Below are 26,530 nucleotides of genomic sequence, written 5' to 3'. Positions count from 1 at the left end.
CTTCTCTACAGTGTCCCTCAGCCAAAGCCACACCGAAAGCCGAGCGACACTGAAAGCTGATATCTGTAAACAGGCCTGGTCGAGTGTTTTGAAAGGCTAATGTAACGCCACGAGGGTTCTCCGAGTACTAATCGGCGTATCGCAATACATCCGATGATTTATCGAATGGTAGAGAAAAAGGCGCGAAAAAGGAGAACTATAGAAATAGAAGCAAGATGGCTTCCAATACAGAAAGTTTAGAACCAACATCAATAACAGCAACAGACACAACGATGGAATCCACACAGGGAACTACGAGAAACGAGTCCCTTCTCGAGGATTTTAATCTAGAAAGTCTTGAAGGAAAAAGAATTACGGCGTTTTGCCAAGCGTTCAAGAAAACTCTCGACAGAGTTCTAGCCCCTGGAAAGTAGGTTTCCTTATTTCGAAAGGTTTTCGAACAGTTTAACGTCTCAAACACACTTGTACTTCCTTTCTTTCGCTATGAAGATCTGCAGCGATAAGACACCATGCCCTCAATAACTGTACATTCGCACTCGAGGAAGTTTTTTATTTGTTGTGATCGCAGATTGGGGTGGGGGGGAGGGGAAATATTTAACGACCAAATTACAATAATGTTGCTTTTTCTAGATTTTGTCCCTTTTGTGTCATTTCAGACCAGAGAAATTTAATAATGTGTACAGAGCTGTGAGGGCACAGAATCCTGAAGCATTTAGTAGCATAACGGAACAGATGATGCAGAATGCTAGAGAAAATATAGAGGTAACGTAAATATTCAACTGGAAAGAGGGGGAAGAAATATTAGCAAATCTATGGACAGACAAGTAATCTCCCCTTCCCTCCCATCTTTAGAATTCTGGCTGACATGGCTAAATTTTATCTGCTAGTTAATATGGTGTTTACCCATGTTTACTTGAGTTTATTTGAGGAATTACCAAAGGAGTGTACGTTACAACAGTCTTAAACTTCAAGGGTCTAGCAGGGAATGACATGATATATCAAGAGCTCGTTATTAATCAAGAAATGATAAGTCTTTTGCCAAGCTTTTGTCTGGCCACTAGGGGGTTGCGCAGTGATAAGACTGTTTCCATTCTAGAAAAGCTTTTTCAGGAGCTTTTAAGTATGTTTTTGGGGGCAGGTTTTGCAAGCTAGTTGCCCATCTATCACAAAGAGATTAAATGCCAGCTTTGGATGATTATAGAACACTAAGGACAGATTTAATAAAGATTCAGACGACAAGACCAGATGGTTGTGGCATAGTTAAAAACCAATCTTATGCGACTGCAATAAATATACCTCAACTAAGTAGTGAGAGCTTCAATCTGAACATTTTCAAAGCATTTAACAATGATGTTGTCAAATTTAAAAACCAAGCTGTACATTTAAGCCCACATTCCTTTATTCCATCTCAAATTATAGAGTTATATTGACCTTGGATGATTTATACAGACAGAATTCAAGTTGATGATTAAGCAAGAGGATCTTGTAGATCTTTTTGGTGAACTAGATAAGATCCGGGAGAGCCAGATGACAGACACAGATCAGGACCAAAAGGAAGCCTGGTAAAACAATAAGCGCACTTAATCACTAATAGGTGACAACTTGGGGATGTACTTGCACAGCTCAAAACTGTATGCAAATACCACTCACATAATTTGGGTAAGACTTGCACTAGTTGATCATATTATACCTTTTCATGTAATCTTTTACATCGGTTGACTTTCTTCTCGGTTTGAACATTTGAATTATTGTTTGACTGGAATTTTTCAAAGCCAGATAAACATTGATCTGAGCGAGACCCGCTTCACTTATGCTAACAAGTCTTTAATTCCCCCTTAAAACCTGTGCTGTAATAGAAAATCTGCTTTTTAGAGGGCTGTGAAAACACACATAATATGCATGCATGAATACACATGCTTACATTTCCAGTTAGTGCTAAGTAGTCTTGCTATACAATGGTAGGAGGCCAAGCGGGATTCCATCAGTGGACTGCCAAGACCACATCATGCACATCAAGCTTGCTTATAAAGACCAACTCCAGAAAATGTTGCAACAGGTACGTGTCCAACTCAAAGAATTTATCCCCCCCCCACTCTGGCACTTGATAGGATATGATAGCAGTCACATTTCCATGTGACTTCCTGATTTTTTGCTACATCAGAATTTCATGACATTTTAAGATGCTTAACACTGTCACTGAAGATGGTACAACAACCAGCGTGCCTGGTTTTTAGCAAACACCCTATACAGTTTAATGGAGGTTATGGTTTTAGTAAACATGCAGCTTAATTCTCTTAGGGATTCAGTCCCCAATATTGAGAGCCAGGTTTGCATGGGAATTTTTTTTGACCTGACCCAATATTGAAATGAGCCCCAATCCTGAAGCTATCTACATCATTGTGCAGTAAGTATCCAATCAATTAAACAAATCTTACGCTTACAGATTGAACAAGAAAATGAACAACTTAAGGAGACTGTACTTCCTAAACGAGAAAAAATAATCAGCAAGGAGCAGGAATTGATTAAAAACAAAAAGTTGGAAATGGTTTGTACTTTACTGTAGCTTCCATAATGTTTAACAGAGCAACTAGACATGGCTTGATGCACACTGGTGCACTGGTGTTTTTTACTGCCGTGATTATTAAAAGAGAGTGTAAACTTAAGTTGGCGGGGGAGTTAAGTTTGTGGCTGAGTTTTGCAATGTTGTTGATTGTCTGCTTTCATTGGTGGTGTCTAATGGGTATCCCAATGGCAAAAAAAATCACAAGATGCATGTATGATTGAAAATGGGTATAACCAGTTATTAGTGACATTCAAATTTTATGAATTGTTGTTGTTTTTTAGGTTGTTCAAACTTGCCAGAATGTTGACGTGAAAAAGCTTCAGCAACAAGGTGTTTTACTGAAGACAATGTGACTTAATGCAAACAGAAAAAGGCGTCAGAACATAACAAAAAAGAAATATATTCTAAAATATGGTTTCTACAGATCCACTACCAGGGTCACGTTCCTAGAAAGCAGGTTAACACTAACTCAGAGTTAAATAAGGTTGTTATCGAATCAAATTTCTCGATAAACATATTTATCTGTGGATAAGCGCTAACCTGCTTTCTAGGAACCGGCCCCAGAACTCTTACATGGATCCAGTCTACACTACCTATGGTGCTGAGTTCAAATAGTGGATAAGTTATTTGCCAGAAACTGCAGAAATTATCAAGAAACTTATCACTTCTTCCAATAGGTCCCCAAAATATCCTGTCGTGTTTCTGCAATTTTATTCCTGGGATGATTGCAAAACAAGAACACTGAATCAGTGGAAGACTGTTGGAATTAGCCTCAGAAACCCTCAGTACCAAAGCTGGGTCTCAGAGAATGATATTTTTGCATAAGTTTTAATATGTTCCTGATAGTGTTGAACCCTTGTAGACAAACAGAACACTCACTTGTACAAAATAAAATCCTTTATTTTCATAAATGTATATAATATTTTAAAATATAGTTTGAAACCCCATTGTCATATTGAGTATAACGTATAGTTGTGAATGTGATTTGATGTGTCAAAAATTTGAAATGGAATGCCTTTTAAATCCATCCATTCATTGAATGCCCATGTACCTTTAAATACTGTTGTATGCTCTTTATTTTCCAGGGCAGATGATTTGTCATCATTATGATAATCCATTAATGGTGTATTTTTTTTTCAATGTTGAGGCATGTAGAGGTATCATCGTTTTTAGATATCTTGTCTAGCTTTGGTAGTCATTTTTTCTTTCATTTAAGCTGACCTCCTTGTCAAGTTTAGTGGTTCATCCTCCCCCTGTAAGATTCTCTATCACGTCTAGGGATGAAGTATGTTGACTGCTCACGGAGATTAGTTTTTTTTTACTTTCTCCAGTACTAAAAAAGAAATAAACATTTACAAAGTGACAAAGAAAATGCTCCATTGCATGCTAAATGACGAACTAAACTTTGTCTTTAGCATTCATTGTTTTACAATATCAATGTCAACCTTTCACAAATGTGCAGTGTTTGCCCACTGAGAACTGTAACTTTCAGATGCCAGAACACACATAAGCGATTGGTGGGGGGGAGGGGGTAACAAACAAAGGTACTACAGATTTAAAGGGGTCCTTGGAGTTTTGTATAGGAAATAGCAACGACATCACAAAACGAGAAGTGGCACACTAAATGTTCCCCAAATTCATTCAGAGGGGGGAGGGGGGGGGGGACATTATACCAGGGGCAAAGAGGTACCAATATACAGTAGAAAAGACATCAGTAAAATTTTACCTCCCAATTTTTTTATTCTTAAATTCACGCTCACTGGACCCCGCCTGGAAACATCGTAGAATCATGGCAACAGCCAAGGTCTGATACTCACTTGAGCGAATTTATGGATCTGCTCGACCACCACAGCAAACATGGCGCTGACGCTCTCGTCTATGAGTGACTGTAAATACTGCACAGCTTCTTCATCACTGAGGTCTAAACGGAACTTGTCTTGAACCTGGCATACGGGAGAAACATTTGGTATTTCACAAATGCTTGTATATTAAAGAATGTCGACCAGCCAGTCATGTGTAATTGTTTACAGTTTATATGTAAAAGAGTAGGGTTGACAATTGGTGTTTAACATTGAAAGTTAGCCGACATTTTAGCAGTAAATTCACATTTAATAATTCCTACATAAACTTACCGTCCTTAAATTTCTGCAGAAAGAATATAAACTTACCGTCCTTGAACTTCTGCAAAGAGAACATTTTATACCTTTTTAACAGTTTTGTCCGGTTCCAAGGCGATGTCCGGGACACTTGCATCAACCATCAGTCCGAAAAGGTTAAGGATAAGATTCGCATGTCTGTAGTAATAATATCGAGAAGGTAAGTCAGACAAAAAAGTCTAATAGGATTCGCGTCTGTAGTAATAACATCAAGGAAATAAGTCAGACAAGTTGTACAGTCTAGATCTCCCACACACACTTCTAACGTACAATTGCTAGATAGGCTTTGATATGTCTCGATTTTTTTTACCTTACTGTAAAATGGTGTCAGAAGTGGGATGTCTGTTCAGTTTGTGAGGAGAAAAATCGTGGTGACACCAAATATTGGTTAATATATACTTTGTTAAGTTAAAAATCAACCGATACCGAGAGTGTACAAAAGAAATCGGCCCGACAAATCGCGTGTAAATCTTATTATGCTTGTATTGTCTGCTGTACTCTGCAAATGACCTTATCGCTCCTAATCGCTATTGTAACGGTAACGCAAATAATGAGTCCGTCAGCAAAGGGTTGGATCAGTACGCAGCTCTTACAAGCTGCAATTTGATTGGGCAAATTAACAATATCCGCACCTCGACACAAAGAACGAGAGGAATAGAGACAAAAGAACTCCTTTGTAGAACAAAGATAAGAGGAGACAAAGCAGCTGCGTACTTACTCGGTCAGTACGCAGCTCTTACAAGCTGCAATTTGATTGGGCAAATGAACAATATCCGCACCTCGACACAAAGAACGAGAAGAAGAGACAAAAGAACTCCTTTGTAGAACAAAGATAAGAGGAGACAAAGCAGCTGCGTACTTACTCGGTCAGTACGCAGCTCTTACAAGCTGCAATTTGATTGGGCAAATGAACAATATCCGCACCTTGACACAAAGAACAAGAAGAATAGAGACAAAAGAACTCCTTTGTAGAACAAAGATAAGAGGAGACAAAGCAGCTGCGTACTTACTCGGTCAGTACGCAGCTCTTACAAGCTGCAATTTGATTGGGCAAATGAACAATATCCGCACCTCGACACAAAGAACGAGAAGAAGAGACAAAAGAACTCCTTTGTAGAACAAAGATAAGAGGAGACAAAGCAGCTGCGTACTTACTCGGTCAGTACGCAGCTCTTACAAGCTGCAATTTGATTGGACAAATGAACAATATCCGCACCTCGACACAAAGAACGAGAAGAAGAGACAAAAGCACTCCTTTGTAGAACAAAGATAATAGGAGACAAAGCAGCTGCGTACTTACTCGGTCAGTACGCAGCTCTTACAAGCTGCAATTTGATTGGGCAAATGAACAATATCCGCACCTTGACACAAAGAACAAGAAGAATAGAGACAAAAGAACTCCTTTGTAGAACAAAGATAATAGGAGACAAAGCAGCTGCGTACTTACTCAAAAGGTTAGCTGTGTGGTGCATTTGGATGTTTTCCCAGGCGCGTACACAGGGGGGGGGGGGATGCGCAGGGTACGCGCGCAGCCCCCCTTGGCGGCCAAAAAGTGGGTCATTTCTTCTTAAGGAATCTTTAAATACTGTGCTTTGTCCATATGATACCTATGACTGCACACGCCTCTCAGCCAATCCTGGGAACGCGCCTGTTTTCCTGCTATCCTCGCGAAAGGTGCTTCATATTGGCTCATACATAATGCTCTTGATGTAACGCTGTTATCTACAAAGAAACTTACCGTCGCAGGTGAAGGAATGCGGTGTAACATTGCTTCCTGAACGCTTGGTAGCACTCGCCATTGGCTCCACCCATTCCTTCCACCTAAAGTACAAAATGGAGATCTTGAGTTATGGGGCCCAGTTTCCCGAAACGCGCACATTGTGATATTCTTCGACTTACCCCCTCCCCCACCCTTCCTCACACATACACGAAGGAATTTTCTTCAAGAGGCCAATTCACCTTCTCCACTCCTTTCCACAAATCTTTGCGACCCGCGCGTGAAACCGAGGTCAGGCGTCAAAATTGTAAACAAGATGGCAAAGTTTGTTTTTATCCTCGCTTTCAGACGCACGTCGCAAAGAGTTGTGGGAAGATATGGAGGAGGACAATAAGAGCACTCAATCAAACGTCTTCACTCGGGGGAGTGAGGTCTTGCCGAAAAATGTTGATAATAAATAAATCAAAAATGTCGAATAATAGATCTAATATCCTCAACATGCACAATTGATGGATAACAAAATGTGTAATGTGCCAAATAGTATTTTTAAAAACTCATTATTTAGAAGGATTTATTAAGTTATTGCTCAGATGAAGATGCAAATGTGTCTTACCATTTCTTTGCTGAGTTTCATTGGTGGCGGGAGGGGCTTGGGGTCGCGTCCGAGGATGTACCCAAAGTCGATATGAAACAGGTTACCTGTCAGTCGTATAAAAACAATAAACAACAACATCATCAACAACAACTATAGTTACTATTGACAAAAAATGAAATCTTAGGGAAGGGTCATTATTTAACGGGAGGGGGGGGGCTGTTATGTTTGGGTAGTAATTTTGTTAGCGTCGATTTGGGGGAGGGTCTTAAATTTCGATACAAGGTTTAGGGGAAGGCCTTATTTTTTGAACAGGTATTCTGATCAATTTCCGAGCATCCAAAGAGTCTGGAATTCCAAAATATTCTGGGGAGAACCCCAGACCCCGTACAAAATAGCTAAATAAATATGATGCGCCTTCTGCTTGCACTTTCATGACTTGCGTTTGGCTGGTGTTAATAACCTAATGATGCTGTTTTCTATTTAAGTTTTAACAATAACGAGCATTTCATATATTAGAAAACGGCAAAATATTTTACGGGGGAGCATGCCCCAAGACTCCCCTATATAATTTATTTACACCCCTGAAAAATGGGCTCGAAATCAACATTTCTCCTGGCTTTGTGGTGTTTAAGGCCTCCTCCGTCGCCCCTTTATGGGCATGTCTAAGCCAGTGCCCCAACCGCCCACCCCCCCCCCCCCCCAGGGGCGGTGTCTGTCTCCCACACTTTTAATTTGAAACAATGACAATCCCCTTTCTTTGTTTGTACAGCACGGCACCGTGAAGAGTGCTCCTTATTACAGTTGTGGGTATTTAATACATTTGTGGGCTCTACACTCATAAGGTTTTGGAATTTGCTAGTGCTCCTGTAAGAACGTGCCACACGTAGAGCATCTCAAAACTAGAGTACAATTTTAATATAGTAATCAATACGCTTTTTATGCTTTCCATTGTTCTGGGGGAGGGCCTCGATTTTTGGTCACCTTTTTTGGGAGAGGGTCACCATTTTTGTGCCTTAGATTGGGGGAGGGTTGAAATTTTGAAATATTAGAAACTTGTGGAATCTGTCTTTTTCGACATAAAAATTCGATGCAAATAAGATACACATTTTCATAGCGAACTACATCCACTTGAATCACGAAATTTAATCAATACAGCTATAAAAATGGATCCTTTTTACTGCTAAAGCATTGAAAAGGCTACGATTAATAGTATTTTCCAAAATAATAAGACATTACAATATAAAAATATAAAAACGGTGTCACATAGGTAGGAGATTCCAGTCAAAAGCCTGACCTGACTTGGTGAGCAGTAGATTGTCAAGATGACGGTCCCCCACCCCCAGGAGATACGTAATAACGCAGTATCCAGCTGAAAATAATTTAAAAAAAACAAACAAGCAAAGTTGTATAATATGTCAACAGCCACCCCCGCCACAATGGTAAATAGAACTGCTATGATACCGCATACCGACACACCGATAGCAGGCCCGTACCCAGGATTTTTTCTTGGGGGGGGGGGCGAAATCCGAAAAAGTGGACCTAATTTTTCCCTGGGGGGGGGGGGGGTTGAGGGAGTTCTCTGATAAAAACCTGACCACCCGCTTTTTTATGCTTTTTAAGTATCTCCACGGGACGTTTATTGTCGGATTTGACTACATACCAGAGTGATCTAGCTTATGCTTTATAGTTTTGTCTACAAATAGCCCGTCTATGGAGAACTGAAAGTGGACCTACGGCCGTTGTAGGGGGGGGGGGGTGCGTTCGCACTCCCTGCACCCCCCTGGGTACGGGCCTGAATAGTATGTTGGGGAAATCAAGCAAGTCTACCACACAGTCAGGAAACTTGCACTCTAATACATTATATTCATTTTAAAACATTCTAGCCGGTTTTCTATTAAAAATACAACCCTGAGACCATAACCCTTATCCACCCCCACCCTTTTTAAGTTAACGCCCCATATTTCCCTCTTAGTGTAACACCCTATCTCCACTTGTAACCACCCAGCCCTCCCATATAAACGTTTTCTTACCACAGCTCTTGACGTACGTGTCCATGACCTCGGGGCTTATGCCATTCGGTCCGGTCTCGCATGGAGCATGCTTACGAAAGTAGTTCTACATAAAGAAGAATATCCACCATCAACACTAGTATTACTGCGCAGATTGCTTTACTGCACAATGGCGAACAATGACAGATAGTGTAAATGACTAGAATATCAGCAAGTATTTAGTCAAGACAATTAAAGCGGCATAACACCAGTTTACTTCCGGGGGACCGTGGGAAACCTCAGCAGGGATTACTGTGCATAAAACTATGAGGAAGTGAAAGGAATGGGACGAGACAACAGGAGGCCTGGTCAGATCGCTATGGCCAGGCGTTCTAAATCATATATTCTCTGGTGTTCTTGTCGGGATTCCTGTGCTTAAAACTATGAGGAAGTGAAAGGAATGGGACGAGACAACAGGAGGCCTGGTCAGATCGCTATGGCCAGGCGTTCTTAATCATATATTCTCTGGTGTTCTTGTCGGGATTCCTGACATTGCCGCTTTAAGCCGACAAAAAGAGACAAATTAAGGCAATGTTTATTTAGCTGCATAGCCATATGCAATTATGATACCGGTCATTGAGTCAGTTTTGTGAGTCAACCGCAGCGAATGTGGACTCATGGAGAATTATGGAACACATAGGAAAACAGTTAGTCTTACCTGAATGCTTCCATCTTTGTCTAAAACTTCAGCCACGGCATTTGATTCAATGAACTGAACAAGACCTGAAGAAGAAAATTTTACAGAGCCTGATTGAATGATCGACTCTCTACAGCGACAAGGGATTCAGCAATGTATATAGAAACCTACCATGAGAGGCGCTCGTCGCAAGGACCTTGTAGGGAGTTAACTTCAAGTCCAGGTTCTCCTTCATTAACAGCTAAGATAGGTCAACAACAACAATTGATGTTAGTGTGATGTGTATATAGCCCCGCCCTCTCCTCTCACACATGCCGAATAAGGTCCAAAGATACGTACTTTGTCCATTAAACGAATCATCTGAAGGATTAGCTGATCTTGTCTCAAGTCGTCACCATTCTTGAAAATCACCTGCATGGCATAGTAGATAATGGTTCAAAGAAGAACTGCTACACGATGTAACAGACATCTTGAAAAACACCTTAATGGTAGTAAAAAATCATGTTTCACTGGAAAGAACTGCGCCGTAATCATACAATAAGAATATGCCGAGTGTAGAATAAAGATCATTTTTACGAAATTTTCGCTGACAGAAACTGCAGTAAGAACTCTTAACGGTTGCTTACAACATATTCTTGTTCATTGATGTCCCTAAACGTCAACTTGGCAGGCATCAGATGGCTTTTAAATAACCAGGCTTTCTCTGAAAGAAAAACACAAGTGTGGTGACGTAGACCTATAGAAAGATACGTGTTGTTGTTGTAGTATTAACTTCCACCAGTTATACTAGGCGAGCCAAGTTCCAAATCAGGTGCACCCTTGTGTGTACTGATACTAAGCATTGTCACTGGAGGTGTTCACTGTCAGAGGATCTCAAATGGCTCTTTTGCGTCCCTAAGATTCAGGTTAGTGTAGTGCAGCTTGAAGAGACGGGGTATCCAGTTTAGTGTTCTGTTAGGAGTGCTGAAAAAGTCTTTGGGAGTCTCGCGTGTCAATCATATGGAACACTTCATATGAAACAAGGGAAGAAAACACGTTTTTTTTTTCAAAACTTACTCTCCTCCTGTGTCCCGACAACCACTTCCATGATTCTAACGTCTGGATCAAGGGGGAGGGGGAGGGGGCCAAATCTCGTCAGTTCAGGGGTATCCAGGAGTTCACGGAGACGATGAATCTGTCAAGCAAACAAGTTGTGTAACGCGAGTACCAAAACGTTACTTCAATTTGAAGCTGCGCAACGCGTAGGGCGTAACTAAGGACGTAACCAAGGAGTGTCCCTGGAGGCAACTCCCCTACCCCCTTAACAACAAACAAAGAAGCGTGAATCGAGTCCAAACACACCATTCGCTACTGAGAGAGTAGAGTGGGAGTGGGACGTGGTGAGAAAAGCGCTTCTTAGTGACATAAACACACCTTTCCGTTCTGAGATTCTCCTTACCTTTCGACTTCTGTTTCCACTGAATTGCGAAACCTCCTTCATCAACCGGACGATGTGATCGATGAACTGTTGCTGTTTACCCAGCATGTTCCGTCGAACTTTGCACTCCCAGCTCCCCTGGAAAACCACAAAACCACGTTCAGATCACGTGCAGTATAGTGCTATCACATAGAAATCTACGTTCCTTTGGGTGGACAGGTATGCGCCAACACTATTTCGTCCTCAACAATATTTACTTAGACATCTCACAGTCGGGTTATTATAAGTTCACGACCGCCTACATTGACTCATTGGGAATAACGTGTTGTCCACCTACCACCTTGACCAATCAATTTCCTCGCTGTGTGCAGCCATATATGGATTATAGCGTGACGGTGAATATGAGTCAAATTATTAGAACTATTGTCTTATTTTTGAGTAAAAGTTATGTGAAGTGTCGTTATAAGCTCACCTTCATTAGCGCTTTGCTGAACTTTCTCATAATATTCCTGTACATATTCGCAACCTTAGAATCCTTGTCTTCTTTACATTCTACAAGCAGATACCTAGGGGCACAAAAAGAATGAAGTCAAGTAATAGTAGTTACACATTTTTCAGAGTCCACTTTCCCAATAACCAAAATATTGGGCGAAACGTCTGATAAAGAGACAGGAGCCTCGAACGTCTGAAATGTCTATCCTTTAAGCGCCCTTTAGAAATTTATAATCACATTACTTCGACATTTTTTAAAATAATAATTTTATTCGAATATATAGACATAATTTCGTCTATTACATATGGCCAGCACCTCGGTGCATTTTTTACATCAATTTAAGAAACAAATGATGGTATAATAAATAAAGCAAACGACTAAATATCATCAAAAGATGGCCTAAAAGATGACAGGAAAGACGTCAAAGAAAATATCGGTTTTTCCTTGGTGTTACGGGGAGCTTCGTTTTTGGTGCTCAAGGCCTTTGTACTCTATTTCATTGTCTCGTTCTAAGGTCTTTGTTTTTGGCTTTTGTTCCATTGTGTTTTTGGTGCTGGTGCTCCGTAACACCAAGAAACTACCCAAATATCTGAATAGAAGACGCCCTGCAGAGCTTTAGCAGGACTCTCGAAATATTGGGAGGTCACTTAACAGAAACATTCAGGAAGATTGGGGGCACAGCCACGCCCTACTGGTCATTTCCTTATAATTTCAAACTATCCCCTGTACCCCACCCCCAGCTACGGTGATGGTGTCATAGCAATAATGGCGTCACAATTGTTTGAATGATGAAGTTAAGAACGCTACGATTATACACAGCCAAACTCACCAGTAAAAATAATTAGCTACGGTGTCACTTTTACATGCTCTAGTGATCAGGAATGAGGCTAAATCTGCTTCCTACAAAATGAATAACGCACATCATAAACCGAGAAATGTTTCCCTCCCCTCCTAAATGTTGGAGGGCGAATGATCACCTGGTGGCTTCATGGGTCATCACCCATTAATCAAGAGGAAAGAGGGTAATATTTCCATGCAAAGTATCCCGCTTACTTCCCCTTTTCACAGAAAATCCTAGCTACGCACCCGTTTTAAGGGAGCTACTTTTTACCTCGTCAAGCTCTTGTTCTGTGATGGTCTTTATTACTGGGGATGGCTCATTATCGCCTGCTTCATCTGCAACATAAATGCTTAAGTTCAGTTATGTTTTGATAGTTCGTGCGGTCACGGTGGGTCACTGGTATAGGTGCAATATGCGGATTTGTATGTCGAGAGTGTCTCCTTGTGTGGGTTATGTCCCTTCACTTTGAATTATCATGTCGTTATTATTATCATTATTATTATTAAGTAATTATTAGAATTTCTTATTTCGGTAAATATGTGGCTAAGAGGGTTGCGGTTGTACGCGGGTTTGAGATACTTGCCTTGCGAGAGAGGGTCGCGGCTGTACGTGGGCTCCTCCTGGGGTGGTTCTTGTAAATCTTCGGTGCTTTTTTCCTCCTCTTGTACTGGTTCATATCTCAAGGCCTGTACTAGCTGTAGTAGGTAAAGGAGTAGGTCCTGCGGCAGAGTATCAAATATGTTAAGCTTCGTGGAAACAGCGCAAACATAGTATTGTTAAGCTTCGTGTAAACAGCGCAAGCATAGCTAGCACTGTTAAGATTCGTGTAAACAGAACCAGCATAGTATTGTTAAGCTTCGTGTAAACAGCGCAAGCATTGTATTGTTAAGCTTCGTGGAAACAGCGCAAGCATAGTATTGTTAAGCTTCGTGTAAACAGCGCAAGCATAGTATTGTTAAGCTTCGTGGAAACAGCGCAAGCATAGTATTGTTAAGCTTCGTGTAAACAGCGCAAGCATAGTATTGTTAAGCTTCGTGTAAACAGCGCAAGCATAGTATTGTTAAGCTTCGTGGAAACAGCGCAAGCATAGTATTGTTAAGCTTCGTGTAAACAGCGCAAGCATAGTATTGTTAAGCTTCGTGTAAACAGCGCAAGCATAGCTAGCACTGTTAAGATTCGTGTAAACAGAACCAGCATAGTATTGTTAAGCTTCGTGTAAACAGCCCAAGCATAGCTAGCACTGTTAAGATTCGTGTAAACAGAACCAGCATAGTATTGTTAAGCTTCGTGTAAACAGCGCAAGCATAGCTAGCACTGTTAAGATTCGTGTAAACAGAACCAGCATAGTATTGTTAAGCTTCGTGTAAACAGCGCAAGAATAGCAAGCATTGTTAAGATCCATGTAAACAACACCAGCATAGCAAACATTGTTAAGCTCCGTCTGAACAGCTTAAGAGCAGCAAGCATTGTTAAGCTCCGTCTGAACAGCTTAAGAGTAGCAAGCATTGTTAAGCTCCGTGTAAACAGCGCCAGCATAGCAAACATTTTCGGACAAAATACGAAGTCGGTAACATTTTTTTTTTATCAAGTTCAGTTGCGCGAGGCGGTGCGCAAATTCTATCCTCCCTACAATTAAAAAACTTCATTTTATTGCTAAAGCATAAAAAATCAAAGGGGATTGGTGTTTTCGAAAATGCTAGGATATTTCAATTGATAAAAAACGGTGTCACGCAAATAGCATGCAGTCCTTGTCACGCCAGATACCTCGTCATTTGCTTCCTTGAGTCTAGAGACGGCGTACTGGCGCACAGACTTGTTGCTAAAACCGGATGAAAGAAGCTCCAGTGCGTCTTCTACATCCATGGGTGTCCATCTGGACAGCAACTCTATCGCCTGCAAACAGACATAGCTGAGATGAGCAACAGGGAGTCCATGTTTTAATTGTTTTATAGGTTGTCTGAATTCAGGGCCGTAGAAGGGAGTGGGTTACTGGGGGCACGTGCCCCCCCCCCCCCAATATTTTCAAAAATTATAAGAAAATAACCAAAAGGAGCGTGGCTGTGTCCCTATTGTCTTTTTAATGTTTCTGTATCGTCCCCCCCCCCCCAATAATTCGAGGCATGGAAGTTTAGCATTAAAAATCGTTGGGTCCCTATCCATTAAGGGAGCGCCATCTCACTAGGCTTCAAAACAATAGAAAAATAAATAGAACACATTATTATCACAACTTCATTTCAACTTCATTCAAGTCGTTAACATGAGCTTCCTATAGAGAAGCCAGTGATTCCCCATCTTCTCTATTCAAAGTCTTTGCGTTACCTGTTTGGCTTCTTGTGGCTCGTTCCAGTCAACGCATTTCATGAATTTCGTCAAAGCCTGTGACAGACAAAGAAAAAAGGATAATAATCTTCCAGTTGGGTAGCTAGGATTTCCTGAAGGGGATGCGCAGTTTCTTTGTGAAAATCCGATATAATGTACGCGTTGCACTGCATTGAACCGTATCAGAAAAACGTGTAAATGGTACCAACTTCAGTCGGTTTCGATTCTATGGATGTAATATACATCCTGTACATTTAGTAAAGATCGGTAGCTAGCCCCTTCTGAAGTGCAACGGTGCTAAAATCAAGAAAAAAAAAATAACCACCTCATTAGTTAGCACATACCTTTTTCTGATTGGTCAAGTAGAACCTAAACTGCCAGACTAGGTCTTTTTCTTCCGATGTCAGGACTTTGGTAGGCGGGTAACTTACAATTTGCTGAAATAAAAAAAGGATTTTATGGTTAGAATAGTTAATTGCTAACTGCCCGAAATAATGCGCAGCTTATATCCTTTTGATTGGCAACTGCCAGCACCCATTAAACACGTGACATTGGACCTGGACCAGGGCCTTATGAGGGTGAAGAATCCATTTGGAAGCACACGTCACTGGACACGTGACATTGGACCTGGACCAGAGCCTTATGAGGGTGAAGAATCCATTTGGAAGCACACGTCACTGGACACGTGACATTGGACCTGGACCAGAGCCTTATGTGGGTGAAGAATCCATTTGGAAGCACACGTCACTGGACACGTGACATTGGACCTGGACCAGAGCCTTATGAGGGTGAAGAATCCATTTGGAAGCACACGTCACTGGACACGTGACATTGGACCTGGACCAGAGCCTTATGAGGGTGAAGAATCCATTTGGAAGCACACGTCACTGGACACGTGACATTGGACCTGGACCAGAGCCTTATGAGGGTGAAGAATCCATTTGGAAGCACACGTCACTGGACACGTGACATTGGACCTGGACCAGAGCCTTATGAGGGTGAAGAATCCATTTGGAAGCACACGTCACTGGACACGTGACATTGGACCTGGACCAGAGCCTTATGAGGGTGAAGAATCCATTTGGAAACACACGTCACTGGACACGTGACATTGGACCTGGACCAGGGCCTTATGAGGGTGAAGAATCCATTTGGAAGCACACGTCACTGGACACGTGACATTGGACCTGGACCAGAGCCTTATGAGGGTGAAGAATCCATTTGGAAGCACACGTCACTGGACACGTGACATTGGACCTGGACCAGAGCCTTATGAGGGTGAAGAATCCATTTGGAAGCACACGTCACTGGACACGTGACATTGGACCTGGACCAGAGCCTTATGTGGGTGAAGAATCCATTTGGAAGCACACGTCACTGGACACGTGACATTGGACCTGGACCAGAGCCTTATGAGGGTGAAGAATCCATTTGGAAGCACACGTCACTGGACACGTGACATTGGACCTGGACCAGAGCCTTATGAGGGTGAAGAATCCACTTGGAAGCACACGTCACTGGACACGTGACATTGGACCTGGACCAGAGCCTTATGAGGGTGAAGAATCCATTTGGAAGCACACGTCACTGGACACGTGACATTGGACCTGGACCAGAGCCTTATGAGGGTGAAGAATCCATTTGGAAGCACACGTCACTGGACACGTGACATTGGACCTGGACCAGGGCCTTATGAGGGTGAAGAATCCATTTGGAAGCACACGTCACTGGACACGTGACATTGGACCTGGACCAGAGCCTTATGAGGGTGAAGAATCCATTTGGAAGCACACGTCACTGGACACGTGACATTGGACCTGGACCAGAGCCTTATGAGGGTGAAGAATCCATTTGGAAGCACACGTCACTGGACACGTGACATTGGACCTGGACCAGAGCCTTATGAGGGTGAAGAATCCATTTGGAAGCACACGTCACTGGACACGTGACATTGGACCTGGACCAGAGCCTTATGAGGGTGAAGAATCCATTTGGAAGCACACGTCACTGGACACGTGACATTGGACCTGGACCAGAGCCTTATGAGGGTGAAGAATCCATTTGGAAGCACACGTCACTGGACACGTGACATTGGACCTGGACCAGAGCCTTATGAGGGTGAAGAATCCATTTGGAAGCACACGTCACTGGACACGTGACATTGGACCTGGACCAGAGCCTTATGAGGGTGAAGAATCCATTTGGAAGCACACGTCACTGGACACGTGACATTGGACCTGGACCAGAGCCTTATGAGGGTGAAGAATCCATTTGGAAGCACACGTCACTGGACACGTGACATTGATTCTTTTAAGGGTGAGGGAGCCATTTGTAAGTAAACACGACACATTGAACACGTGACATTGACTTTGGATCGGAGGCTTTTAAGGGTGAGGGAGCCATTTGTAAGCAAACGCGACACACTACTTTTTGGTAAACAGTTAAATGTAAAATACAATGCAAAACTTACATTCAAATGATCCCTAGTGTTGGCATTTGGCTTGAGGTCACGTGATACAGTGCCACTGCGTATACTTCTGACTAGCTTGTGGTGTTTGATTTCAACTAAATTATCCTAAAGCAAGGGCATAAAAATATACAAAGTAAGTGAGTCGTACAACAATATTTAATGTTTTAATCTCCTTCTTGTGAATCCGTGAAACTCCAGGCATCCCACCGCTCGACAAATACATCTTAGAGGACTTAAACAGACTCGTACCCAGTCGCGCAGTCGCTGAAAGCTGAAAGAGGCAAGCGCAAGGTATTATGGGGGATACTTTCCTGTCCTTAGCTGTTGGGAATCGTCGGCGAGATAAGAACACGAGTTTGCAGAACATTGATAGCCGCAATAATAAAATGTTTGCTTGTAGACACTCATCACGGCCGGTTCTGGCCGTCATATGTGTCAATGGGTTAATAAACTAATGGAGTATCACATGTGTAATTACTTTCACGACTAATTTGCTACTTGTTATTTAGCTCACCAATAAAATTTCTGGTTCAGGTAACTTGACGATTTCGGGATTGGTACAAACGTAGTCAACTTCATCCGCATCCTAGCAACAAGAGAAAAAACGTCAACCATCATCAGATGTCAATCATTTATGAGCTACAAATACTCTATCATAATACAATAGTGGTTAATCGCGCTTGCTCTTAGGAAAGAAGTACATCAGTTAGATCTGTTAGACAACCATGAGCCAATGGAAAGCCTTTTTGTATGAACTCGTGAACAAGAAGTCTGTGTACACACAGCGTCAGCATGACCGGGACAAAAAAATACTACATAGCTAAATCCAGCACGTCTTCTTTGCACATAAATGGATGCTATTGTACGTAGTTCGCCAACATTTGCTTGTGGTTGTTTGGTTAACTCTGTGCTAGACGAGGCTGTGCTAGACGAGGCTGTGCTAGACGAGGCTGTGCTAGACGAGGCTGTGCTAGACGAGGCTGTGCTAGACGAGGCTGTGCTAGACGAGGCTGTGCTAGACGAGGCTGTGCTAGACGAGGCTGTGCTAGACGAGGCATTACTTCCATGACAAACAAAACACTTGGGTCTTGGTGGCATAAACGCTACTTAAAGCCGCATTGTCACCAGTTTACTTCCGGAGGTCCGACGGAAACCTCAACCGTTAAAAGACAAAACAATCTATTAGAATCCGAGATATGCCATCTGCTCTAAATTATCAATCACATCCTCAAAGAAACTTCCAATAGACACGCTGCTTTCAATATTTTGAAATATTTTTTTGCGTTTTTCGTTAAAAATCATCGGATATTGTTACATAATCGACCGGAAGTAAACTGGTGACAATGTGGCTTTAAACGCTAGTTAAGTTTACTAAAATGCTTTCGATTATACTGTTTTGTCATATGCACGCTTTATAAAATGATTGCCGTGTAATTCACGTACATCACAAAGATAATTATAACCCGCTTAAATATTTTAGAAAGATCGTCTTCTTAAAAAGAATTTTCAAATATAATTTTGACTGGTTGCCAACGTTGAACATTTTTCTTGAAAAAAGTCAATAGTAATAACTCAGTACAGTAAAAATTCTAAATGTTGCTTCACCTTGACCGCAAAAAGACACTTGATAAAAACTATGGCCGATAAATATAGTCCTTTTAAAAAGGGTGGATATACATAGAAAATTTAGGAAGATTTATGATAATAAACTATGAATCCCGTTACATGTGAAAAACAAAAATAATCATGCTAAATTACCGCGTAAGTTGAATCCAAATGTTGACTTCTATTTTCCCGCACAAGAAAGAGCCCGAAGAACATAAAGCAATTGAAAAATGGCGGGAAAGCGAAAAACGGTTCACAGAAAAGTCGACCAGTGAACATTGAACTGAAAATATACCCATATACTTTCCAAATTTGTTTTTCGGTTTTCAATATTTTGATATTATTCACAGAGACATTATGTATACAAATTTCGACAGCTTTGTTGACATTCCATGGCAGATGAAATTTTCAAAAGGAACGCTAATGCTAAAATATGGAGAAAAAGCTTTTTCTTATCCGTACCTCAAGAAGTGCTTCATCGTCGACAGTGGGCGCAATTTTCAGCTGACTTATACAGCTTAAACCCATAACGCAAGAAAAAAACGCTAATGTGACTTTCTCCGTGTACTTCCATCGCATCCGGACTCAACATTTTCGGAAGTTGAAACCATCCCTCACAAACGTACTCTCTTACGAGAAACCCTTATCTTAGAGATAAGGATAAAACCAGTCATATATTACGGAGGCATCATTTCGGATCGTTTTTAAAAAGCAAAATTTTAAGCCCGATAATTTGTCTTCCATAATTTTTAAACAGGTGCATATGAATAATTAACGAATGTTGTTAGTAGATGTTGCATTACTTGACTAGCATGAGTAGGATATGTGGTTTATCAAGTTGTTTTATTGATAATTGGTAGGGGGTAAAACTCTACAAGCATCGAATGAGATTTTACCCCAAATCCAAAGATACGAGAAGCGGAAATGCGAAAGCTAAAGCCACTGGTATAAATTTTAAGGAAATAACTAATTAGAATTGCACTCTAGTCATTACGTAATATAATTGTGAAAAACTCATGGATAATACGACGTTTGAACTTACCTGAAGAACCTTTTTTTAAAATAACTTCAAGCCTGAGACTTCGCAAAATTTGAAGAACGTTCTAAGAACATGCCAAGGCTCAGATAGCAAAAAAAATATTGTTTTGCTAGTCTGATGCGTTCTAAAATGCAGAATCAAATTGGGTTGACAATATCAACCTTGAAAATCAATTCTATTGATCATTTATGTAGTTCTCTCCTAATAATTCATTTGACTTTGCCAGCACATAACGACTTCAGTCGAGATGCGCATGAGCTAATACTGTTGAACTTTTGGAGACATTGCAGCTTACAGGCGGTGAATAGTGTATTATCAGTGCCGTAGCAGGCCTCGAAATATTAGGGGGGCACAATACAAAAACATTTAGAAAATATTGGGGGCACAGCCACGCCCCTACTGGTCATTACCTTATTTATTTTTTAAATTATTTGGGGGGGGGGCACGTGCCCCCAGTGTTCCACCCCCTGCTACGGCCTGATTATCGCGGAAAACTCGATCTCACGGCTAATCGCTGCTATCTTCTACTGCTATCTTGAAATTCTTGTTGCTTAAATCTCTTATCTCGCTCGCCCGCGGGACCGCGCGTAGCCTCAAATCCAAGATGGCAGCTGATTTGCATGCTCGAATACCCAGATTTCTTTGCAGGTGCCCCCATATGTTTCTACAGTGCAGCAGAAGAAAGCGCCGGACCCCATAGAGCCGATGAACCAAATTTTCTGCGGTATAACACATCCAGCCAGACAAGACATATTACACAGGGCCATAGCAGGGGGTGGGGACTTGGGGCACGTCCTCCCCCCCCCCCCAATATTTTCAAAAATTATAGGGAAATGACCAGTAGGGGCGTGGCTGTGCCCCCCCCCCCCAATATTTTCTTAATGTTTCTGTATCCCCCCCCAATATTTCGAGGCCTGCTATGGCCCTGTTACTAGCTCTCCAAAACACCCCAAGAGAGATGCCTCTTGAGTTTTGATTATTTGTTCTCTTTTTGCTTGTTGTCCATTATGTTGTAACGATCGTGTGTCACGTTTACCTTCTCAAAGTACACAATATTGTAATCTTGACCGTCGTAATGAACTCTGGGAAACTTCACCATGAGGTACATGAAGTTGGAATTTCTTTTTTCTTTCTGGAAAATTAAAAAATGACATAATATTAGTTGTCCTGGAAGGAGGCGAATAGGGCATGAGATCGGTTTCTTCTGACAACGATGAAAACACTTACAGTGAAGCCTGGTTTCCATTTAGTCGTAACAGTCGTGAGGGTCGTAAGAGTCATCTGCAAAGAATTCCTCGCGACCCTTTTGACTATATGGAAACACTCGATGGTACGACCCTTACGACAGATACGACCGAAGCGAAAGGTCGTTTCACGGTCGTCAGAGAAAGATCCAGTTCTATATCTACGACTGTTACAACCGTTAATGGGCGTTATACGACTCAACTTTTTAAATGGAAACACTTTCAAGAGACAATGCACAGGACGCTTGGTTGTTGTTTCCGACCTGAAGCAAGCGTGGGGAGTTTAATGGAAGAAGTACCAGTGTGATGAACTATCCTAGCTGCTCCCTCCTCTGGAAAATAGTCCGGATATAAAATCTGTGTTCGACCTTCTCTTTCTCTTCTTTTTCTCACATATGCGCGAAGAAGCAAACAGGCCGGTGTAGACGCCGGCTCAGCAATACTGGTAAGACTCTGACGAGACGTTGGCCCAGGTAAAAACTGGCACTGTTTGTAAACCGTGTGTTGGAAGTAGCTCACTAACGTTTCCGTAGTCTTGTCTTGATAGATGTGTTTCAAACATAATTTACTCCTCCGTTACCACTTTCGGGAACCCAGGGTGTCAAGGTCACAGGCATGAGAACGAGGCGGAACAAAGCCGGCTGAGGGGGAGGAGGTCAAGGGTGGGCGAGAAAAAAATGGAGTGTCTTCACGCTATTTACTGTGTCACGTGACGCGGCTCAGCGCGCCTTTTTCGAATCTGATGCTTGATTGAACAGGCGAAATACAAAGGAAACCGGCAAAAAGCGCAAAACTTCCTACATAGAACTAATTTTTTCTACTGTATTAGGGCCGTAATAACGTGACACTAAACCCCGCAAGTATTAGATGAAAGATTAATGAAAGATTTGCGCCCGTTAGAAGCCGGTTTCAAGAAATCGTTCTGTGGGGGAAAAGGACCAAGAAAAGGCCCATTTTTTGTCAGAAATCGTATGGGCATTATTTAAAATGTCTGTTTACAGAGTTTCTATTAGAGACAGACGTAAACTAAAATTCTTACTAAGACCCGCAAATGATAGAACCTTTGTTGAGCTATATTTCTGCCAAATTACAGGCTTTTTGAGCGAATACCTCCTTGGGATATTTTCAGTTTTGTATTTGGTGCTTTTTGCGATGACAAAAACTAGAATATAAATTAGAGTTCGTATTTCCCGCGGTATCGTTAATCTCGCTCCGCCCCCTATTAAAAACCACAAAAGAACCCAAATAATAGGCTGCAAGTGATCCGAAAAATATCATTAACGCACACAAAGTTACTAATCAGTTACTAATTCTCACACTCAAAACATTGTATCTGAACACTCTCGTCAAGTTTGTGGTTTATTATCAGAATTTAGGCTGACAAACACTGTCCCTACCACCCTTGTCTTGTTAGCAACAAATTCTTAAGACCGGATATCTTTATTTTAATACCCTGATCGCCTCGGATTTCTTTTGTTTTCTTCGGGATGCTTACAACTTACTAAGGAAGTTCCACCAAAAACAATAGATGGTTCTAATCTTCCCTCATGCATTCGTGATGATGGAAGATTAGACTATTTTTTGGCCTCTATTCTTCCCTCGTCATTAATGCATGAGAGAAGGTTAGAACCCAAAATACTTATTATAGTGTCCTAAGACAGTTGATTCTATCTTATACCACTAGTTCTCTTATGTATTTAAAAAGCTCAGTGCAAATAATTTCTTACCTCGTTGATCATTTCTATCTCCCGGAATGTGAGCCTGTCCAACCAGTCAACCTTCAGCATTTGGCCCTTGTGGTGTTTCTTGCTTAGCTAAGTTAAAAAACAGTTATTCAAACACGATATATCTCACTGTGTCTTGGCCACTCAACCGGCCTGTACTGGCCTTGAGAAGTACCCACAACCCAAAAAAATTCATATGTGCAAAATTAACACAACAAGATGAAGATACTCAGGCATCAGTCTGATGCATCAAACCAACGTGATAGCAACTACTCTTTAGCCAAATAATAGCTCGGGTTAAGGTCTTTAGATTTTGTTTCGCTGTCCTAAGCCTTGATGATTCACATTTGAAAAAACTTGAAAATAAATCTTCATATTTTGCAATGAGAAACAGCAAAATATGAGGGTTTACTTTAAATGTCTGTTCATTTGTAGTGATGTCTCACCTTAGCCAGTCTGTTCATTTGGTCTTCAGTGGCTGTGGTCTTGCCAGGGGTAGACGTTGGCATCTTTCCATCAGCCTCCACTCCAGGCCAAACCTTGAGGTCATGCATACCGTGTCGCAGAGTGCTAAGGAAATATACCAAGACCATACCTTATAAGGAGCTATATCATGTGCTGTAGAATTAGTTTGCCAAATAAGTAGACAGTAATACCATCTGACCTACCCATATTTGCCAAATAAGTAGACAGTAGAAGGATAAATTAGTCCCATCTGACCTACCCATATTTGCCAAATAAGGAGACAGTAGTCCCGCCCACTGGTGTCGACTTCCTTGGCCCATACACATCCCAGATGGTGAAGGCAAGCTGCGCATTACGGGGGAGGTCTGGGTACTTAATAGGGAGTTTAAGCCACTCATTCCAGCTGAAGAGTTGAAAACATGTTGAGTTATCCCTTCAACTTCGGTCAGTCAGTAACAATAGTGCAAAATGTAAACGTTTTCTGAGCATATTACATTTTGTGTGGACACAATAATGGTAGACATGTGCTATGTGCTCAGTGGTGACAAATTTTTAGGCCTTATTATATGTGATAATAACAACAACTACAATGATAATTGTTTTCTCTTAAATTTTTCACTTACTTCCATCGTGTGCTGAAAGGTCTGTAGGAGGTCCCGGTTGGCAAGGACAATGGCCGATCATCGGCATAGATTGTACATGTCACATACAGGTCTGAGCATTCACTAAAATAACATTTAAAAAAATTATTGATAGGTGTGGATTTCCAGCCGATGTGTAAGGCAGCATTCTAAAGAACTGTGACTATTCTGTTTTTATGTGTGATATACATCAATCTCATGCACCCAGGCTGTACAGCATGGAGACAGCAATGCTGTGAATGAATGGACAGCTACTGCGGAAAACCCTAAAGAGGCGGCAGTATATGTACAGTATGTGCTCAAGTATACAGCGCTTCCTTTCTTAGGCCATGAACATCCAAATAAAAAATAAAATAACTTGTTGGCTAAGCTTTTTCAAAGCAACCAGATACAGTAATACTCTGTAGGTTGGTACCCAGGATTGGCTGAGCCAGGTGCGCAGTCATAGGCATTATATGGAAAAAGCATGGTATCTGTGAAGATTTCTTAGAAGAATTGACCCACATTTTGACACATGAAGGGGCTGGGGTGCACATACACCCTGTGCACCCCCCCCCCCCCCTGTGAATGCATTTGCTCTGGGTCTCCTAGAAAGGTTCTCTTCATTCTCCAGGATTGTGTACCTTTTTTACCACAAAAAAAAAAACTGCCAGAAAGATGTGGTGGGGATCATTTGGCAGGTGCCTTCAAAAACTACTGACTCTCCAGTCATGATTCTCTACATCCTCCAGGATTCTGGGCGTTATCATCTTTGACCACAAAAAAAAATGATTTTGTGGGATTTTTGAGTGGCTTCAAAAACTATTTAGTCTCCAGGCAAGGTTTCTGCAATGCACTTTACACCATGTGTCTCTAAGGAGGATATTATACTATACCTTTGATATAAGCCAGAATATCTCAATAAGGGGTCGTCTAGCAGCTCTTTGTGCCCTTGGCGGTCACGCTTTCCCTCAAGAGTGCAGCTGTAACACAATACAACATATGTTTAACAAACAAGGGTGTGTGTGACAGTAAGAGGGGCTGCATAGTGACTAATGGAACCCATGCAAATAAAACTAGAAAAAAAGCTCTGGAGGAGCAATTTGAATTCACCTGCAACATCAGGGGATCACTGTGAGGTTCCCCCCCTCTCCCCCCCCCCCACCCCCACCCATTATTTGAGCCAGGGTGCTCCACAAATACTTATATTTTTTTCGACATCTGACTAACTGGGCTCAGATTCTTAGAGCGTGTTTTTTTCCCCTTTCATTCTGGAATGGGAATGGTTGGTAGAGAATGTTCAGAATGGCTTTCAAGTCATTCTGCTACAGGTAGCAGAATGGGTGGAATGTCCTTCATTCCACTCCGGAATGGGAACGCGGGGTAAACAAATGCAGGTTTTCTCTATTCTTATCATTCTTATTCCGGAATCACAAGTAAAAAAATGTGACCTTAGCCTGTTCAAACAGGCTGTGTAAACAAATCAACACAAGGTTGAAATGGTGTGTTTTCAGGCTGTGTGAAAACAGTCTAGTTTCTCTGAAGTTTCGTTTGACATTTTTTTCACTTTACAAAAGAGTTAATATAATAATGAGGCTGTAATTTACAGTGAATGACATACGTAACAGTTTTCAGTCCACAATGAAAAGTCCAACTCCATAATATACTTTATGGCCAGCAGAAAAACTCAAATATGTGCATAGCATGATGTCGTTTTAAAAATCTAATGAGTCGCAAAACTTGTCTTTACGGTTTCGTCTCTACCAAAAATGTAAAGGGACCTAAAATTTACCAGGTAATCAAATGCAACATCATGGCATTACTATTATCAGCTATTATAGACCAACCAAAAGTAAGAATGTGGTAAGCCTTAATTATGATCGGTAGGTTATTGGACGATACCAAGGGAGATTCTTAACTTTAATATGATTAAAAAGTAAACACGCTGCAGGCGGCAAAATAAAAAAAATACACAACACGAATAACGACGAGCTTATTCATTCCATTCAAAAACTCCTTACTTAAATAATTTTATCATGATTTTCATCTTTTCAGACTAATGAAATAAACGAATTTATCTAAAAAATGATGGCGATGAAAAAATTTATTATTGAGCGCTAGAAATCAACAAATCTTCAAATCTGAATTAAAATATTAAGACTTAAGACAAGATCCGAACAAGATTTGATTCTTTTTGGAATCTTGCAGAAAACATTGTTTTTATAAATCATAACAAAGGAGATATGAAAGATGGTACTCACATTTTTATTTCGAGGTTGTCGTCCACATCGCTGCTATAGACATAGTGGAATTTGTCCTGGGCCGTGGTTGAGTTCATATTGACGCTAAGATTCCGCCATGTTTTCTTCTTGTCATCGAAGCACAAGATTGTGTTACTCTCACTAGACACACAGGGATACCAAAACTGGACATTGCTTCATAATTTCAAATTTTGCATAATAAAGAGAGCTTTCTTGGCATAATGCAATCAAATTTTGATTTCAAAATTTTGAGTTCCTCGCCTATAACTTTAAGAATTTTTTTTCATGACGTATATTCATGACGGTATTTTGACCA

The 26,530-nt window shown here is 41.3% G+C and overlaps 2 protein-coding genes across 2 annotated transcripts; one reads left to right on the top strand and one right to left on the bottom strand.

The window, feature by feature from the left end:
* The first annotated feature begins 15 nt into the window (after nt 1-15).
* On the top strand, nt 16-3,512 carry LOC5517668 (polyamine-modulated factor 1). The gene is made up of 6 exons (XM_032362091.2): nt 16-409; nt 657-762; nt 1,450-1,562; nt 1,963-2,056; nt 2,444-2,545; nt 2,845-3,512. The coding sequence occupies exons 1-6, from the start codon at nt 216-218 to the stop codon at nt 2,914-2,916; spliced, it is 681 nt and encodes a 226-aa protein (XP_032217982.1). The 5' UTR covers nt 16-215; the 3' UTR covers nt 2,917-3,512.
* LOC5517667 (phosphatidylinositol 3-kinase catalytic subunit type 3) lies at nt 3,443-26,356 on the bottom strand. The gene is made up of 29 exons (XM_032362088.2): nt 26,215-26,356; nt 24,850-24,936; nt 23,957-24,058; nt 23,593-23,736; nt 23,315-23,438; nt 22,872-22,958; nt 20,937-21,032; nt 17,771-17,842; nt 17,257-17,361; nt 15,131-15,223; nt 14,787-14,843; nt 14,232-14,360; nt 13,051-13,186; nt 12,738-12,802; nt 12,456-12,526; nt 11,606-11,699; nt 11,155-11,271; nt 10,773-10,890; nt 10,343-10,419; nt 10,056-10,127; nt 9,888-9,957; nt 9,738-9,802; nt 9,062-9,146; nt 8,326-8,400; nt 7,050-7,135; nt 6,458-6,540; nt 4,767-4,857; nt 4,381-4,506; nt 3,443-3,896 (listed from the first exon to the last, which is right to left on the bottom strand). The coding sequence occupies exons 1-29, from the start codon at nt 26,289-26,291 to the stop codon at nt 3,882-3,884; spliced, it is 2,619 nt and encodes an 872-aa protein (XP_032217979.2). The 5' UTR covers nt 26,292-26,356; the 3' UTR covers nt 3,443-3,881.
* Between the last annotated feature and the right edge of the window lie 174 nt (nt 26,357-26,530).

Source organism: Nematostella vectensis, chromosome 5, assembly GCF_932526225.1.
Source record: "Nematostella vectensis chromosome 5, jaNemVect1.1, whole genome shotgun sequence".
Lineage (NCBI taxonomy): Eukaryota > Metazoa > Cnidaria > Anthozoa > Actiniaria > Edwardsiidae > Nematostella > Nematostella vectensis.
Note: the sequence above shows the minus strand (reverse complement) of the source record. Positions and strands in the feature narration are given on the sequence as shown.

What these genes read in the sequence shown, in the direction of transcription:
- LOC5517668 (XM_032362091.2), top strand. Translation starts at nt 216, where the DNA reads ATGGCTTCCAATACAGAAAGTTTAGAACCAACATCAATAACAGCAACA. An exon ending in AGAGTTCTAGCCCCTGGAAA is followed by an intron (nt 410 to 656) that starts GTAGGTTTCCTT and finishes GTGTCATTTCAG; the next exon opens with ACCAGAGAAATTTAATAATG. An exon ending in AAAACAAAAAGTTGGAAATG is followed by an intron (nt 2,546 to 2,844) that starts GTTTGTACTTTA and finishes GTTGTTTTTTAG; the next exon opens with GTTGTTCAAACTTGCCAGAA.
- LOC5517667 (XM_032362088.2), bottom strand. Translation starts at nt 26,291, where the DNA reads ATGAACTCAACCACGGCCCAGGACAAATTCCACTATGTCTATAGCAGC. An exon ending in AGATAGAAATGATCAACGAG is followed by an intron (nt 21,033 to 22,871) that starts GTAAGAAATTAT and finishes TTAATTTTCCAG; the next exon opens with AAAGAAAAAAGAAATTCCAA. An exon ending in ACTTGACCAATCAGAAAAAG is followed by an intron (nt 14,844 to 15,130) that starts GTATGTGCTAAC and finishes TGTCTGTCACAG; the next exon opens with GCTTTGACGAAATTCATGAA.